This window comes from Astatotilapia calliptera, chromosome 22 (genome assembly GCF_900246225.1).
Source record: "Astatotilapia calliptera chromosome 22, fAstCal1.2, whole genome shotgun sequence".
NCBI classification, from domain to species: domain Eukaryota; kingdom Metazoa; phylum Chordata; class Actinopteri; order Cichliformes; family Cichlidae; genus Astatotilapia; species Astatotilapia calliptera.
The window spans coordinates 21837354-21855090 of record NC_039322.1 but is presented as its reverse complement, the minus strand read 5'-3'; the positions used below and the strand labels follow the sequence as shown (position 1 = coordinate 21855090).

The following is a 17737-nucleotide window of genomic DNA, read 5'->3' as shown; positions in this document are numbered from 1 at the left end:
CTTCGTTTCGCAAATAAGCAACCAAATACTGTTAAAATGTTTCTTTTGTTTGTTGAGGGAGGGAAAAAAAAGAAAATCCCTGACGCATCTGCAATGTGTCTGCCTCCCTCCAACTACTTGGCATGCAGCTGTGTGCTTGTGGAATGGGTCCAATCCTGTGTCAGTCAGTCAGTCAGCTAACATGTTGGCAGAGAGGACAGCTTTTGCATTGTGGAAGTATTCACACTTTATTGTGTGCAGGTTTGATATCAAGTGTTTGCTAGGTGCTACTTCACATTTTGAAGATGCACATGCAGGCTAAGGACATCTCTGTAGATGTGGCTAGTTGAGAAAGTTCAGCTCAAAAACTGCAATGGCTAGCTTTTAGCTAAAAATGCAACTTAAATGAAAATTAGCATGCCCGTTGCTTGTTATGTGGTGGAAAGCTACTGTTATCAGCTCACTATGTAATGAGAATGAGAATGTACACTAGGCTCTATACCATGTAGAAGCTAAATGTGTTAGCAGTGTGAAATATGAAATGTAAATACTAAATAGGATGCAGTGATTTGGAAAGCTCATGAAGCCTCATTTTGTCACAACAGAACAGAAAATATATCACATGTTTAAACTGAGAAACTGAAATTGGCAGAGTTTCTCACATGTAAAATGCACAGAGGTTCACCAATAGCAGAAAGCTGCTTCAGCAAATTGTGGAATGATTTCAGAATAATGCTCCTCCGCATAAAATTGTATGTAATATAGCCCCCCCCCCCCCCCCACATTGCTGATCTGATTCGTGCACATACCTCCACTCGTAACCTGAGGTCATCAAACCAAAACCTTTTAGTGGTCCCCCACACTCGTTTTAAAACCCGAGGGGACCGATCTTTCCAAGCTGTTGCACCCAGACTGTGGAATGCACTTCCCCTATTTCTACGGGGTTTGGACTCAGACCTTCAAAAAGCAGCTAAATACATTTTTATTTCAAAAAGCTTTTAATTAGACCAGGGTTTTTATGATGTATTTTATGACTGTATTATGTTTTTACCTTGTAAAGCACTTTGTGACATATGTCTCTGAAAGGTGCTATATAAATAAACTTTACTTACTTACGTACTTACTTAATATCATCAAAAGATTCAGAGAATTTGTAGAAATCTCTGTGCACAGGGCCGAAAAACAAAATTAGATGGTCAGGATCTTTGGGTACTCAGGTGGCTCTGTATTACAAACAGGCCCAATTTTGTCTGTGAACACAGTTCACTGTGCCATCCACAAATGCAGGTTCAGGCTCTAACATATGAAGAAGAAGCCATATGTAAACATCACCCAGAAACACTGCCATCTTTTCTGGGCCACAGATCATTTGAAATGGACTAAGGCAAAGTGGGAATCTGTTTTAAGCTGAGAAAAACCCCTATTTTAAATTGGTTTTGGAAAACATGGACATCTATGCCCATCCAGTAGGCCTCAGGACTAAAGAGGATCTGGCTTGTTACCAGCCCTAAGTTCAAAAACCTGCATCTCTGATGGTATGGAGGGTGCACTGTGCAATTGGCTAAGCAGTTGGCAGCTTGCACATCTGGAAAGGCATCATTGATGCTGAAAGGAATATACAGGTTTTAGAGCAACATATTCCCCCAACCAGGAAATATCTTTTTCAGGGAATGTCATACATATTTCAGCAAGACAATGCTAAGATGCTAAGCTGCATCTCTTACACACCTTTGTAGTAAAAGATTCAAAGTAAACACCTCTGACCAACTGAAAAAATGTGTCAAAAATGCAAAGAAGACCCAGGACTGTTAAAGATACATAGACCCGCCCCAACTTCTTTGAGTAGTAGCTGTCCTCAAATTCAGAATGGCCTTATTTTTTTCTTGAAACGGCACATTTTCTCAGCTTAAACATTTGATGTGTTTTCTGTGTTTTATTGTGAATAAATGACGTGTTTATGAGATTTTTCAAATCCTTATTTTCAGTTTTTACTGACACTTCACACACCATTCCAACTTTTGAGGTATTGGGGGTTGTACTCTAATGAGTTACTTTTCGCAACACGTAATGATATGAAATAAAGGATTACTTTTAAATGGCAGGAGTCTCGTGTATCTTCAAGTACTTTTCAAAGTCGAGTTTAGGAAACACTGCACAGGGCAACATTGGCATTACTTTGTAGTCATGTTTCTGTTTTCTTGATGTTGGGCTCTGCTAACCCTTGGCTCAGTATTTTTTAGCTGCTGAAGATTTCTCTATTTTCACCAACTTATGGCCAACTTTGTCTTCTAGCTAAAATGCTCTGGATAACTGGATAATCATTGCAAGGAAAGAAACAACTCCCACTCACTGTCCTGTTACTTGCATATAAACTTTACTGGAAGAACAATGTTTTGGCCCTTAGACCTTTGTCGGGTATCTGAGAGACTATGAGACTGCCAGATACATATGGTCAGCACTTCCTCGGGTGAGGCCAGAAAGTTGAATTTCCAGTAGAGTTAAGTATTACAAGTAAAAGTACATTACACAGGCGTTTTGTCTTCTCTTGCCTATGAATATTTCCTCCTACACTTGTGTTTTGAAGAAACTGACTGTATGAGCCTTTCCGTCAAAATATTTCGATTAATACCTTAGTCAAAGGTTTCGATATCCCGCACAAAGCACACTCTATTTTTGACATCGCCATCCCAAAACAAAGGCGCTCACTACTCATTACGCTAACCAGCACAGATCATAATCTATGAGCTTAAACATCTGAGAACACAGGCACCAACATTCTGTCAGGGAGCCTTCTGGTAACACTTTTTGGCAATCCTTCTCTCCATCTGCCAGGTCTCAAGCCAGCGGACACTAATGCAAATCTACAAGTGTAAATAAAAAAAATCATAATCTCCTCTAATGCAATTCACTGAATTATTGTAGTGCATTAAAACTTTCACTGACAAATCTTAAAACAGGAACAAGAAGGTTTTATTCAAAGTGCAGGGATTTCAAACTAATTTCATATCGTGGGCCACATACAGCCCATTTTGATCTTATATGGACCAGATCAGTGAAACCTCCCCTTTCTGTCAATGTACAGAAATGTATAAAAGTATACCTTAAATCAATGGAAAATCCTAATATAAGAAAAAGAAGAGCAATTTCAACAGTATGTCAGAGTTTTTCTACACGATAAAGAAATGCAGCTGTAGAAAATAAAAGAAATCTCTCAGCATGACTAATTGGGCTTAAATTATAAAACATAAATGTGTAAAAGTATAGAAATCTATAGTTTAATTACTGTGGTGTAATATGAATGGCTATGGGAGAGGCCTTTGTCTGTAGGAAAACCTGTAAAACATGTTAAAAGTTATGTTCTCCTTCACAGTTTCCAAAACCATCCAGTGGGCCAGATTGGAGTCTTCACCAGGCCAATTCTGGCCCCTGAGCCTTACGTTTGACACCCCCTATCATAAAGGAATCTTTCATGAAAACATGCAGCTTGGCGATGCTGAGCATTTTGACTGACATGCCCAAGAATGCACTCGTATAAGACGAACAAACTATAAAAGAATAGATGAAAAAGAATGACATCAAGATTGCGACGAAAACGAGTTTCTAACTGAGCTTTGGGATTGTGACGCACAAGTCAAATCAACCCTTTATTCACATCATTTATGACAATAATCATACTAATTCATATGCCTGTTTGGTGCATTTGTTGGCATCAGCGATGCATAATATCTCCTCGTATTATCAATAGATTCCTATGGGTCGCACAACCATTTTTTTACTTTTGAATAAAACAGCTGCCTGTATAATTTGACCAAATTACATTGGTAGCACAAACGAAAAACTCACTTTTGTTTCCTTGAAAGTGTGTGTGTGTGTGTGTGTGTGTGTGTGTGTGTGTGTGTGTGTGTGTGTGTGTGTGTGTGTGTGTGTGCCCCCAGCGGCAGGGCAAGCTGCATGTTCCAACCCAGGTAATAACCTACATTGAGGAAGTCAGCGGAGGCGGCAGCCCGCATTAGTAAGCACACACCGGAGCAACATAATGAAGCGTCTGGAGTTTTGTATTCTATTTGTGAACAGAACATGCCTATTGTAGGTGAATGACAAAATTAATAGGCAGAAGCAACTCCCAACTGAGACCCAGCGAATAATGAGGTGTAAATCAGTCTTCAGTCAGTCAGCAAGCTGTGAGAATGTGTGGAGGCAGGAGGAAACAGTCCCATGCACAACACACATATACGCAGCCTGCACACACGTATACACAGACACACACACACACACATGGCCTGCATATTGTTTTCGGGTTTCTGTTTCAACAGCATATAAATGCCGAAAGAGTTGTTATCCATGCATATGGCTGATATTTCCGGTTCAGATTGCAGAATGCACTGGGGTCAAAGGAAGGGTACATCCTAGGCTGCAAATAAGTTCTTAGCGATTCCTCCCTAACCTGATTTTTTTTCTTTTAATGAATTCCTAAAGAACGCCAGAATACAAACGCAGAACATGTCAGCTTCACTTTTTGAACCCAGAGCTCTCTTCCGTTGAGGCGACCATCTTATGCAACAAGTGCGCAATGTGGTTAGAAATTCAGTACCGTAAAACCATAGAACCACATGTGCTTTGTGTGTATGCGAGACTTACTTTTTCTGCAAGATCCTTGGATGCAAAAATCTCCTGTTGGCAGAAAAGAAGAAAAGAAAGCAAAGAAAGAAAACGTCAGGCACTTTTGTTTTCTTCAACTCATATTTGAGCATGACCATGACCACCATGATTTTCACCTTAATGACTTGATTAGCTAATATTCGGCCATATTGACTCAAATAGATTAGCATTTTGGTGCTGGTGTGATAACACTCTTACCAGAGTCTGATTTCCTTCTCAAATTTGTTTAATCTACATTATTATTATGGTATGTTTCTAGTTCCTTTTAATTCCTGTGCTTTGTTCCTATAAGTAACCAAATGCCCTCAAAAAAATCACAGGGCTCTACATCACATGACATTTTTTCTTTTTAGGAGTGGCATAGAGAAGCTTCTGTTTTCCTATTGCTTGTCCGGCGCATCCCCGTAAATTTATGTTACCATTACAATTCGTTGCATCAGAAGAAGAACAAAGGAGGATGAAATAAGGGCCATCATGGTTGCACACATGGGTCATTATCCTTTATTCTTTATTTTTGGTTTTCATGAAAAAGAAAAAGAGATGAAAGAAGATGAGTAAAGTGAGAGAGAAACCAAACGCTGTAACTCTGGAGCCCTGGGGTAAGTAAAGAGATGGACCCTGCTGTGCACAGTATAAAAAAAAAAAATCAGACAAAATAAATAAATAAGTAAAAACAGCCAACAACAAGAGGGATAGAGGAAGCACAGAACGCTGAGCGGAAACAACCTGTTCCAAGATGGAAAGTTGGGAAGTGAACAATAAGAAAGCATGTCAGTAAAGGGAAGAGGGGAGAAGTCGTTTTTATGGCTGGTGTTAGACCTCATCATAAAAAGTCCAAGAGATACACGATGGGGAAACGAAACACAAAGGACTATTGAGTCTATTGAGGACTAGACGACCTTTTGGGGGTGCTGGGTTGAAAGCAAGAAAAAGAGGTTTCCAGTGGTCAAAGATAAGAAACACTGAGGGTGAGATTTGTTATACTTCAGAAAGGCAGTACCTGCTGTGACCACATGCCTGTGTGGGTTCACTCCAGGCACTCTGGCTTCCTTTCACAGTCCAAAGATATGCATTATACTGAAGGTTAAGTGGTGATTTTACATTTGGCGTAGGTGTGAATGTGAGTGTGAATGGTCGCTCTTTCTTAGCCCCGACAGCCTGGCAGCCTGTCTAGCATATCACCAGGGTAAGGGGAGGTTATGCAACTGAGATTTCAGGATATGATAAAGGACAAAATCAGGATATAATAAAGAAAAAAATGAACTGGTGATTACAAGATCTGAAAGGTGGGTAAATACAAAACCAAATGACATATTACACCATGTCATTATTATTTTATGAAAATAAACAATAATCTACAATAATGTTATAGAAGCAACAATTGCTGGGCGCCAGTCTTTAAAGGGTTATAAGCAAACTTCCAAGCAATTTGACATCCATGATTCTAAAGTGAGAGAGCATTCCCAAGTGAAAGAAATTCCCATATTCCAAGGAGTGATCATCACACTAACTTCACCCCAAAGTCAGGCATTGCTCAACGAAGCTCCAAAATCCAAAGAGCTACAGTCCACAGGCCTCAGTTAGCATGCGTAATGTTAAAGTTCGAAAAAGACTTAACAAGTATGGCTTGCTTGGAAGGGTTGCAAGGAGAAAGCATCTCTCTTACAGGAGCGTATCAACATGGCTTAGGTTGCAAAGTTGCATCTAAAACAACCACAAGACCTTTGGATTATTGTCCTTTGGATAGATGAGAACAAAGTGGACATGTTTGGCCATAATGCAAAGTACTTTTGTTTGGTGAAAGTCAAACGTCAGTACTAACACCTCTTACCAACTGTCAAGCATGGTGATGGAGGCGTGACGATTTTGGCTCTAGACACCTTACAGTCAGTGAGTCAGCTAAAGCTGTGCTGAAATTAGAACAGAATGGTTGAAAAAGAAAAGAATCAAGGTGTTGCAATGGTCCAGTCAAAGTCTAGACTTCAACCTGATTGAAATGTTGTGGTGAGATGTTAAGAGAGCTGTACATAAAAAATGCCTACAAATGTTGATGAACGGAATCAAGATTGTAAAGAAGAGTGGGCCTAAATTCCACAGCATTGTGTTAAGTTATACAAAAAGCTGATTAGTTCAATATACTATACTATACCATACTGCTAAATGTGGTTCTAGAAGGTACAGAATCAGGGGTGTACTTAGTTTTTCATGCGCTGCGTCTGCATTTTGGCTTAGTTTTTGTTAAATAAACAATGACATGTGCAATACTGTTGTTGTTTATTTCACGCTGTATTTAACTAATCTTAAGAGCTATATTATTTTTTAATACATAATGAAAGAGGCATTCCAGTATATAGATTTGAACAGTTCTTGGATGAGTTTTGTGTTGAATATTTCTTTCCACATGCATGAAGAGTTGGAACAAGCTGAGCTAAAGCAGGTGTATGCATAAATCAGATGTGAGGTAGGGAAGGAACAGAATATTTTACAATTTTTTTTTAATTTAAGTTTTGCTTAAAAAACATAATGATCATAAAAAATGCTCACTTTGATGACCTAAGCTGAGTTTCTTTCAATAGCTTTATATTCATATTATGCCTCTGTTACCTGAAATCTTCAGGTTCAGTCTTTATCCTTAAAAAGCAGATAAACACAACAAAAAATAGCCCAAAAGCTATACAGAAAGCAATTCGTCCATCAACGGGTTTTGTCACCAAGTGTTGAACCATGCTAAGTGCTAAGTGACATAACTTCGCAGGTCCCTCTAGAGCCACGGTGTACAACTTTTACTCCAGCCACTCTAAAACAACTTTCATGTTTAGAAGTAGTAGAAGGCTATTTGTAGATGAAAAAGAAAGGAATCCACGTCTAGAGAAGTTGTTTTTCGAGTCTCTTCACATATGACATGGTTAACTTGCTGTCTCTCTGTTAATCCAAGATTAATGGTTGCTCTGGTATGCATCAATAACATCTGGCTCACACACTGGAATCTTGGATTTCACAGTTTATTTAGGGTGTACAAAAGTGATACACAGATGAAATTAGAATTACCAGTCTTTGAGCGCTATGCTATTTTAAAAAACAAAAAGAGAGAGAGAGAGAACGGGTACAGTAGAGATAAAAACATTAATCATAATAAGACTAAATGTCTTGTTACCTAAAAGCAGTCAGTCTACTAGAACTTATAATAGCAGAAAAGGCGAGAAAGAGTGAAAGGTGAGGAAACCATCTATGGGACTGATTACTGTCTTAGAATCTGCCAGAGTTTTAAGTTAGCATAATTAGATACATGTCCCATTAATATGAATAATAAAACAGGCAGCTGTGAAAACAAAAATAAATTGCCTGTATGTTACTGGAAGAACTTCCACATACCAAGCGATATTAAAGCAAGAACAAAAAATAAATTTTGAAAAGTATTGTGACAATTTGTGGAAAAAATGTCTCCCATGTGCTGCATAAGGCTCTATTTGTCATGCGTTGGACCCTGCTCACAGACACTTTGAACAATTGCTACCAGCAGACTTTACTGAACAGAAGTCACAGAAAATGACAAAATGATAAAGACTACTGCAGAGCAGAAAACATGTTGTCCATGGTGGAGCTTCAACGGAGAACAACAAAGCCATTTGGTACAAGTCCTGCTGGCCGGCGTTTGCTTGCCAGCAGGAGCATCTCAGACAGCTCAAACTGCCTGAAGAACAAAGTTGTGGCCAAGTGTATGTCTGTGTTTGTCTGTGTTATTTCTATGCCTGATGAGAGGCGGGGGGGAGATAATTCACGATCCAAGAGACAAGGGTTTGTTTTTTTCCCCCCCCCTTCATTTTGTTCCTAGAGTAAAGTGTTTGTCATTGGTATTAGAAATACTTGGGCATAAGAAGCGAATCTGCTGTGTACGGTAATTGGTGCATGTGTGTCTCCTCGTAGTTTCCGCATGACATCGATTCATTATCCTAATGTCCACCTGGAGGGTAAAAAAAGATGCTTTCCTCCATTTACTCTGCCATAGTTCTTCAGTAGCCAAACATGTTTTCTTTGGTGGGTCATTTAAACTGATGCTCGACAAATAACTTACATAGGTAGGAGAATAAGAGGAGGGATATTCCTTTTCCATGAGATACGTTCAAGTGGACTTCAAGCAGGAATATCTTGTTGACTCTGGGTTTGTTTTTTTTGGCTTTTTCTTCTTCTGAGAGGTGATTACAATATTTTCTGGACAGTAAGACGATATTAAATCAATGCTGGCTGTTCATCTAAATCATCATTACCCATATGGAAAAGATATATATAAATCTTATAAAGTTTGTATCTGTCTTGTGTGAAACTTGTATGAAAAGCATACAAGAGTGAAAACAGATATAAGATCCCTTGAAAAATTATAAAATGAAACTTGTATGTTTTTGATACTTACTAAAACAATGTATGAAAGTAATGAGAAAGTGGCCACTTTCATGAGTAATCACATATAAGTTTTTACTATTTCTTTTCCATATGGGTATGGTTGGGTTAAAGTTAAATAAATCTTGAACTAACGTTAGAAAATATAGTATAGAGTAGTAAGTGTAGAGTAGGTGGCAACAAAAAGGTTGAAAAGTCATAAAGTTACAGTTGATCTAAAAAAAATAAAGCTATTATCGTTTGGACTATTCCATTTCACCCCTCTCCCAATGGTGCATCCCATTTGTCCACTATTGAAAAGTCATTGATTTATAGTTGACTGGTAAATAGTATTTAAAAAACCATGGGAAAGAACATTTCTGCATGTCCTCTATAAATACATCGGATAAGGACTCACGCAAAAGTAAATCTGCTCGGTTTATCATCGCACTCCCAGCACATCGTGCCTCGACCTCCCGGTCGGCTTCGAGCTGAGAAGAAAAAACATTCGCGAGATCTCGCAAGACTTCAGCTTTATTTTTTTTTCTCCAATGTCCCCTGCGGGGCTCCGTAGTGACACATACTGGAGATGTGTGAGTTTGACAGTGGTGATTATTAGACTCTTCTAAAGTGTCACTAACTGACTTTTTCTTGCCAATATAACTTTGATGTCACGATTATGTACACCAGATCTCAAGAGAGAGAGCAAGAGGAAGACAGACTCACATTAACATACATTAAGTAAAAAAAAAAAAAATCAAAATCTGAACAAAGTATGCTCCTTTCATACTTTTTTCATATGTTTTATTCACTTTATGGTTTTGTGATGTCTTTTGTAGATGTGGTGATTACAAATGGAGGCAGTGACAGTCTGAGAATTCTCCTTGACAGACAGTGTAGGAGTGAATCCACTAAAACTTATTTTAAACTAATGTTGATTTAATAAATTAAATACATTTGTACAAGTAGTACAACATTTTGAAGTATTATCAGTAACTTGCTATGCTTACATCAGTTGAAATACCACTGACGTCCTATTGATCTTTAGTAGTGGTGTCCACATGGTTTATAATTGCCAAGTGTGTGCTGCTGTTCTGTGATTATTGTGTAATTATTATTATTATTATTTTTATCTCTAAGCAACTAGAAATTTCTCGCTTTGTGTTTGTACATGTGTTGTGCATCGGTAGTCTTACCTGGTTAAATGTGTTGTCCAACAGGTCGTTTTCAGCAGCACGGCGGCTCTTGGGAGCATCAGGAGGGCACTGCAAGAGAGCAAAGACAAGATTTAGATCACTAAGGTCAAATTTCTGCTTTGGGTAGGATGTAAAATTTGGTTAAAATCATGTTTTACCAACTTTAAGAGATGCTTGGGATAAGTCCCTTCTGATAAGAAGCGCTCACATTCAAATAACATAATAGTGGCTGACTTTGTGTGTAGAAACAAAATCTGCTCTTATGTAGTTGCGTTTCAAGACGCTGCAACTTTCATGGGTGTGCGTATACACATATGTATGTGCTCCTCCACTTCTCATTTCAAATTTAAACGCCGCTTGGAGGAGGCCCTGCAGCACACACGCCATGAGCAAAGGAGAAGAGGTTTTCGTCTTCAAACCCTCTAATCAATTTTACAGGATCCAATCCCTCCTCCAGAGGCCTCTGCATTTTCAAACTTCTGAAGGAGCTTCTCACCCTGTTTGTATCCCTCCCATGAATTCATCTGGTAATGAAAAAGGCACATATGCATGCACGAAACGACACGCAAGCAAAGACAACCCTGGAGAATTGCTACAAAAAGTTGGGTGAATTCATGAAATACCTTCAGCTTAAAAATAAACTCTGAACTGGCTGTTTACAATTCTTCCCATGAACAACTGCTTGCTCAACACACTTTTATGGGGTTTTCAGTCCAATGCATCTGTTTTCTATTTGATAAGGTGCTTGTCTGAAGTTTGCAAACAATAACCGCTCAAAAACACAGAAGAAAAGAGGTAGACAGGCAAGAGAAAGACAACGAACTATAAAAACAATGAAACAGAATAGAAAATGGCTTCTGGAAGGTGCGACAAGGAACGTGAATGTTCGAAAATGGCTTTTAGTCACGCCTTAAGCTAATAATATTGGCAAATCACATTTTATGTGCAAATAACCAAATTAAATTCTTGTCGATTAACATATTATAGATTCAAACAAAGTTTCTGGAGCAGAATTAAGACAATAATCTTAGTCAAACAGCTGATGGAGTCCTATAAAAATATGGGCTTCCTGCATACCATGATCTGCAGCCAAGTTTTTTTCTTCCTTTCTGACCACCAAAAATAAGTGGAGGGGGAAAAACAGAATAGAGCATTATAAAGACAAAGCATTGCTGATTAACAAAAAAACCCATAAAGTCTCAAGAGAAATTGCAGAGACTTTTTTTTATGGTATTTAATTTGGATAATGCAGACTCAGCTTTTCTTGCAGCTGTTTAACAGTAAAAGCCATCCAACAGATTACTTTTACTGTCATGGAGCTGCGACAAGTGCTGAGTTACAGTCACCGGGGCTCAGTTCAGCTCAGCTTTGGTTCAACAAAAGTAAGAGTCTGCCCCAAATTTACATTCAGTCAGGTTTACAAAACAACTCTTTTTTACTTTATTTGAATTTTTAATGAACTTCGGGTTTAAACAAGCCAAAGATCTTCAAACAGAAATAACAGCATTACTGCTAACACAACTCAAAGCTAGCCAAGAAGCCAGAATTCTGTTGAAGCTGAGTGTATGCTAACACCAGCCCAGCAGCCAGATCCTCATCTTCAACAGGTAACAAAAGCAGTGATGAACAGTCAGGCTTGCAGCCTCCATTTCTGTGGTGATTGCTTTAAAGTTTTTGTGCCCCAACACTGGTCTAATTTGATAGTGTTTGGAGATGTCAGTAAGTAGATTTCTTTTGTGTTCCAACAGCGTTAAGCTAGCTCTTTTGTGCGCTAAGCAGCTTTTTTTTATGCTAAAGTAGGGCATGCTGTAAAGTGCACGTAGACGCAGAAAGAAAGCAACGATTTTCCCAAAAAGCTAAAGTTTTCATTTAAACTCTTTGCTATTAGCCTCTGCTCCATACAAAGTTATAGTTGCTGGTAAAGACAGTAAGGGTTTCCACTCTCACCCGTGCCCCAGGTATTTCACAGCAGGCCTCGTGCATGGCAAGTGAGGGGTCACAATACAGCATTGCCTGCTGAATATCCATCTGCAAAAAACAGACAGACAGAGAGAGGATAGTAAATACAGTGCTGGATATGGCGGTGTCTAAGGGTACTTTGCTTTGTTTATTTTATTAAGAACATCAAGTGTAAATGAGGCAGTAAACATGGCTGAGAGTCAATTAATTTCTCATTAATGTAAAGCAATGGAAAATCACTTCATCAGATGCTTCCTGTGAATGTCTGCGGTTGTGTGAGAGTGTGCGTGTGTTCCCCCCTGAACTGACAAAAGTGGCCTAGCTGTTTTCCCAGCTAGGCCGGTTAACCGATCATTAAATTAATTGTCCGGATTACTGGATCTGTTTAGCACTAATAGTCTCAATTCACTACATATATTCGCTTATGTTTTTAAATCAGGACTCATTGAGATTGTCTTAAAGGAATGAAAACCTTATGGGTGTAGAACAGACGCATATACACATACATATAAGCTTAAATATCTATGATTTCAGTTGAAAGGCATTTATGGGAGGATGGTAGGGAATGTCTTTTTTCCTGGATAAATGCTTCGATAAAGTGGTGAAATTCTAAATGTCAGGGGTCTACTGTGTTATATTACTCAACTGTGCTCTAGGATGCCCTCATCTGTGGCACTAACCTCAACCTGGCTCATTCATAACACCTCTGAAACAGTTTGTTCCTCATACAGAGAGAGACTAAAGGTCACCATATGCTCAAATAGTAACTTGAGATGACATTTACGTTGCAAACCTTAATCTTAATCAAAAGCTCCTCAACAGTCAAGACCGTGAAGTCAAGCGTGTGATATTTCTTTGCCTAATGTCCCTCTATTTTCCCAGTAGACCATTTTTAAAAGCATGGAATGGCCAAGCACTAGCTAAAAAAAGTCTACCCTTGGCAAACCTTGGGCTTTGCTTGCAGTTGTATTGAATGTTTTAGAGGAGTTAAAAAAAACTAAATTTAACTTGTGATTGATACCGTCTATAAAAAACAAGACTTAATTTTTTGGGTGGAAAAAAAATGTTCCAATCTTGCTTAATTCACAACACTGAAACATGCTCAGGAGGCTCAAAAGGACAACTGCAAACTCTGGTAACTGGTGTGTTTTAATCTGGCTTCGAGTTCTGTCGACCACTTTATTTTAATCAATGTGCTGGCGGCAGATTGCACCGCTCTCCATTTGTTTTGCACCCAGCTTTGTGAAAGAAGCCTCACTGTTGAAATTGGGAGCACCTAAGTCACGCCACAGAAGAAAAAAAAACAGATCACGTCGCTCCATTTTCTGCATATTTATGAACTGAGTTTGAGGACTGATTTTAAAATATGGCTAAGGCTTTCCACAATCAGGCTCTCGGTTACGTTGCTGATATTTTAATCCCTATAGAGTCCTCTGGTAGAAGTCTCCTGGTTTTTTCCAGCCACTCACTTTGTTACTCGGGGTGAATGAGACCTTGCTGTTCGTGTCTCAGCATTGGAGCTTTCTTCCTGAGCATCCCAAGTAAATCAAAAGCAGCTTTTAGGGTTCCCCTCTGTAAAACCATAAGAGCACTGAATGTTTAGCCCAAATGTGGCCCTATTTTATGGGTCTCATTTAGTCTTTACTTATAACGCTGACTCAGATTGTCTAACTCTGCCAAAGTCCATCTGATAGGGGCCAGATGTTAGATATGTTTCAACCATTTGGGACACATCTGGCACACACACCATTTGCTAATGCCAGATTAGGTCCAACTGTATCTACTATCTAGGAAGTGTCTTTACTGAGGTTTTCCTGTTAACTATACATGTAAGTTTTTTATATCCTGTGTGTTTATGATTTTCTGTATTTTTTTTAAATTGTTGTTTATTGTTGACACTATAAAAATAAAATTATTATATTTTTTATTAATCTCATACTTGCACAGCCCCAGCATCTGACGCCCGAATACCCAGCAGAGTGTGTCCATCAGAGGGAAGGGCTCCTCTGCGCTCCAGGGGTTTGGTCTCAATTGAGCTGCAATCCACATGGAGGGAAGCAGCTCCGTGTTGGACACTGAGGGCCAACTTGTGCCAGTGCAGATCCATCAAGGCTTCCACTCCCTCTCCAGTGAAAACACAACCCACCAGGTCCGCTGAAGGGTTTGCCCCTTTGGCTCGAAAGGACAGGGTGCGATCTGGGCCGCTGACGTCTACGGAGAGCTGGGTTTTAATTGGAGGCAAAGAACAGGATAAATGAGGTGGCATTGTACCAGTTAAACTCAAAATAATGCAAATAGGTAAAACAAAAAGAAGTATATCTCAAAGTGTTTGACTGGCAGTGGTTTCAACAAACTTTAATACAGTACGTACACGTGATTACCACCTAACAAACCTGTACAATTGACTAGCAAAGGGGAAAGACATATTAATTACACACACAAGCAGTACAGCCAATCAATCACTGCTAATGAGGCGACTTGGCCTCCATCCATCATACACGCCAAGTATTTAAATCTGGCCTCCAACTCTTAGTGATTATCGGGACTCCGAGGGACTCCAGTGCTTCATCATGGAACACAAGTGAATAACAATGAAGGTGAATGAAAGAGGAGAGTCGGAGATGATCGAAAGAAGACTGACAAAGAGACAGGGAGCAAAAGAGAGGGTATCGGATGAAAAATACGAGGGGACAAAAGCCGTATGGAATGAAAGAGGGGGGAGAAAATTGAAAAGATGTCACAAGAGAAAAGAAATCGAAAGGGAAAGTGGATGACTATGCAAGAGAGAGATGAGCGGCGGAGAGAATGAAAAGACAAAAAAGTGAGAGGGATAAAAAGGTGAAAGATCAAGGGAGAAGCAAGTAATGAGAGAACAGAAGGAAAGAGAGTAGTGAGGGGGAGGGGGAGAAAGTGTAAAACTGAGGAAATGATGAGGGAGCGGCACCTGTGGATATCCCTGCGCATCCGATATCTGAAAGAGGTAGATGGTGTCTCTCAAGGCAGCCTTCTTTAACGCCAGGGTGAAGACCAGAGTGAACTCCTCTGGCAGGCCATAGGGGAACACCTGGCTGGAGCACAGAAGTTCAGAGGGGTCAGATCCAAGACACTCCTCTATTCACAGGAGCTGCAAACTGTGAAGCTGCACACAGAGAATGATTAAAGAGGGACTTCTCCAGTTTTATACTAAAAGCTCATGGAGAGTGCTAGCCTCTCACACTTTAGAGAATTCACTGAGAACAAGCAACAAAAGTATTTTTTAAAAATAAGAAAATAGCTAAACTACAAAGGGCTTGTGCTACAAACTAAAAACATAAAGTTTAAAGTTATAATGTGTTTTTGATGCTTCTTTGGAGCATTACTCTCTTTATCGGAGGAGAAATGAAAAAGGCAGAAAAAACAGGAAAAGAAAAACTGGAATATTCACGGTTTACGAGTCTATGAAGAATGAATAGAAAACTAAAACTACAGTCATAAGTTCTCCCAGTGATTGCTAACAAAAGGTGTTATGAAGTCATTCCATTGTTTTGGGAAATAGATTTGTATCCAGTGCTTTTGGTGCTCATTAGCCAGTAAAGGTTTGGATGTCTCAACTTCCTTTATATCAGATTTTGAGACACAAACAGTTCTTATCATTTCTATGCTGATGATTTTCTGCTTTATATCACTTTTAAGCCTCAATGTGTTTTAAAGCTTTTGAACTGCATAAAAGCCTGGATGTTATGTAATTTTCTCCAGCTGACTGAGAATAAAACAAAGATCGTTGTGTGCATCTCTGCCTGCCTAGTCCCCCAGGTCCTTAGAAATCTGGGTTCCCTCTCCTGTTATGTCCTGTTTATGTTATCTATTAGAGACCCGGGAATGACTGTTGATGAGAACCAGATGTTAAGGTTGGATTTGAATGTTAAGGCTCTAGTTTGTTCTTGTTTTCATCATCAGAGAACTATAATACATTTTCATCCTACTGCAATTGCTCTGCATCATATTTAGAAATTAATTCAAAGTTGTGCTGTTCACCTTTTGGGTTCTGCATAAAGTACCCACCTATATTGGCAAATTTTAATACCATATGTCACCAGCAAGACTCTCAGGTCTTCTGATCAGGGCTAATCGTCCATCCTGAAATGTATAATAAAAACTAAAGGTGATGGAGACATTGCAGTAGTGGCCCCCACTCTCTAGAATTCTCTCCCATCCAGTTTATTTTCTGTGAGCTTATCTGTGTATGCATTCAAAGGCAGCTGAAGACTCATCTTTTTAAATTGGCATTTGGGTAGCATCCACACCTTTTCTACCATTTATCCGAGTTCCGGTCGTATGGGCAACAGCCTAAGCAGAGAAGCCCAGACTTCCCACATCCCAAATCTTCTAGCTCACCCGAGTGGTTCCCAACCCAGCCGAGAGTCATAATCTCTCCAGCATCCTGCATCTGCCTCAGAATAGGACAGAAGTCTCGCCTCACTTAGTGGTCGTCCAGAAGGCATTCCAGTCAGTCACCTGCAAGGTGCTTTATATTGTAAGGTAAAGACCATACAATAATAGAAAGGAACCCCCAACAATCAGATGACCCCTATGAGCAAGTACTTGGCAACAGTGGGAAGAAAAAACTCTATATTAACAGGAAGAAAACTCCGGCACAACCAGACTTAGCGAGGGGCAGCCATCTACCAGTTGGGGGTGATTGTTCATGAAAACTACTTGAGTCATTTAAAACTGCAACAGTCCAACAAATAAGCTAATAATGGCTTCATGTGTGATGCAAAACCTGCCTTCTCAGGGGAAAATCTGCTGCTTAACCTTTTCAAGCCAACACATCTTATGTACTACACTGAAAAAAATATGTTGTTGGATTTACTTAATTCAATGGTGGACATTTGTTGCACACAGATGTTTTGCTTTGGCAGCAACTTAAACAATTGAGTTAAATTAACACAATTTATTCATGTTCAATAAACCTGTGCAATTTGTGTTGATAAAATGTGACTTAAACATGTTTTGATGAAGTAATTTGAGCTCTTGGAATATTTTAATCCTTCACAATTTTTTCACTTTATCCCAACACCATTCAATAACTTTTACCCAATACTACTTGGTCACTTAAATACTACATGTTATCTTCAAATTACATTTTGCTATTATATTCTAGTATCAAATACACAATTTTCAAATGGAGGCCTTATAACAGATTGTATTGTTCTCTTCCAAGATGGTTGCTGGCATCCACCAGTAACCTTTAAAAACAAAATGTCTAATTTCACTGCATTGACAGTAGGTAAAGAATTAAACTGACATTACTCCTCCACTGAATCTATATAAATCAACAGTTAAATAATGTCAGTTCTTCCGTGTTCTCTGGAATCAATCACAGCAAAGAAATTAGACTGTTTCTTTTGAAAAATGTTACAGGACAATACAAAACATTCTATTTAAGGCCTCTGACGTCAAGATTCAGTTAAACAACAATTATAACTAAACAATTTGAGGAAATGTTAGTTTCCATTAACATTAAATTAGGTTACTGAATTGGCAAACACCTTCCTATTAACATTACCCATTTTACCCCAATAACTAAA

General features: G+C 39.0%; 1 protein-coding gene across 4 annotated transcripts in view; it reads right to left on the bottom strand.

Moving 5' to 3' along the window:
* The window catches only part of col16a1 (collagen, type XVI, alpha 1), an 85441-nt gene that overhangs the window by 41319 nt on the left and 26385 nt on the right, over positions 1-17737 (bottom strand). For all 4 annotated transcript variants that reach the window (XM_026156034.1, XM_026156037.1, XM_026156036.1 and 1 more), the window contains 5 exons: positions 15112-15235; positions 14107-14388; positions 12156-12236; positions 10209-10277; positions 4618-4650 (listed from right to left, as the gene is read on the bottom strand). In XM_026156034.1, coding sequence (XP_026011819.1) covers positions 4618-4650; positions 10209-10277; positions 12156-12236; positions 14107-14388; positions 15112-15235 — 589 coding nt within the window. The remainder of the gene's footprint in view (positions 1-4617; positions 4651-10208; positions 10278-12155; positions 12237-14106; positions 14389-15111; positions 15236-17737) is intronic.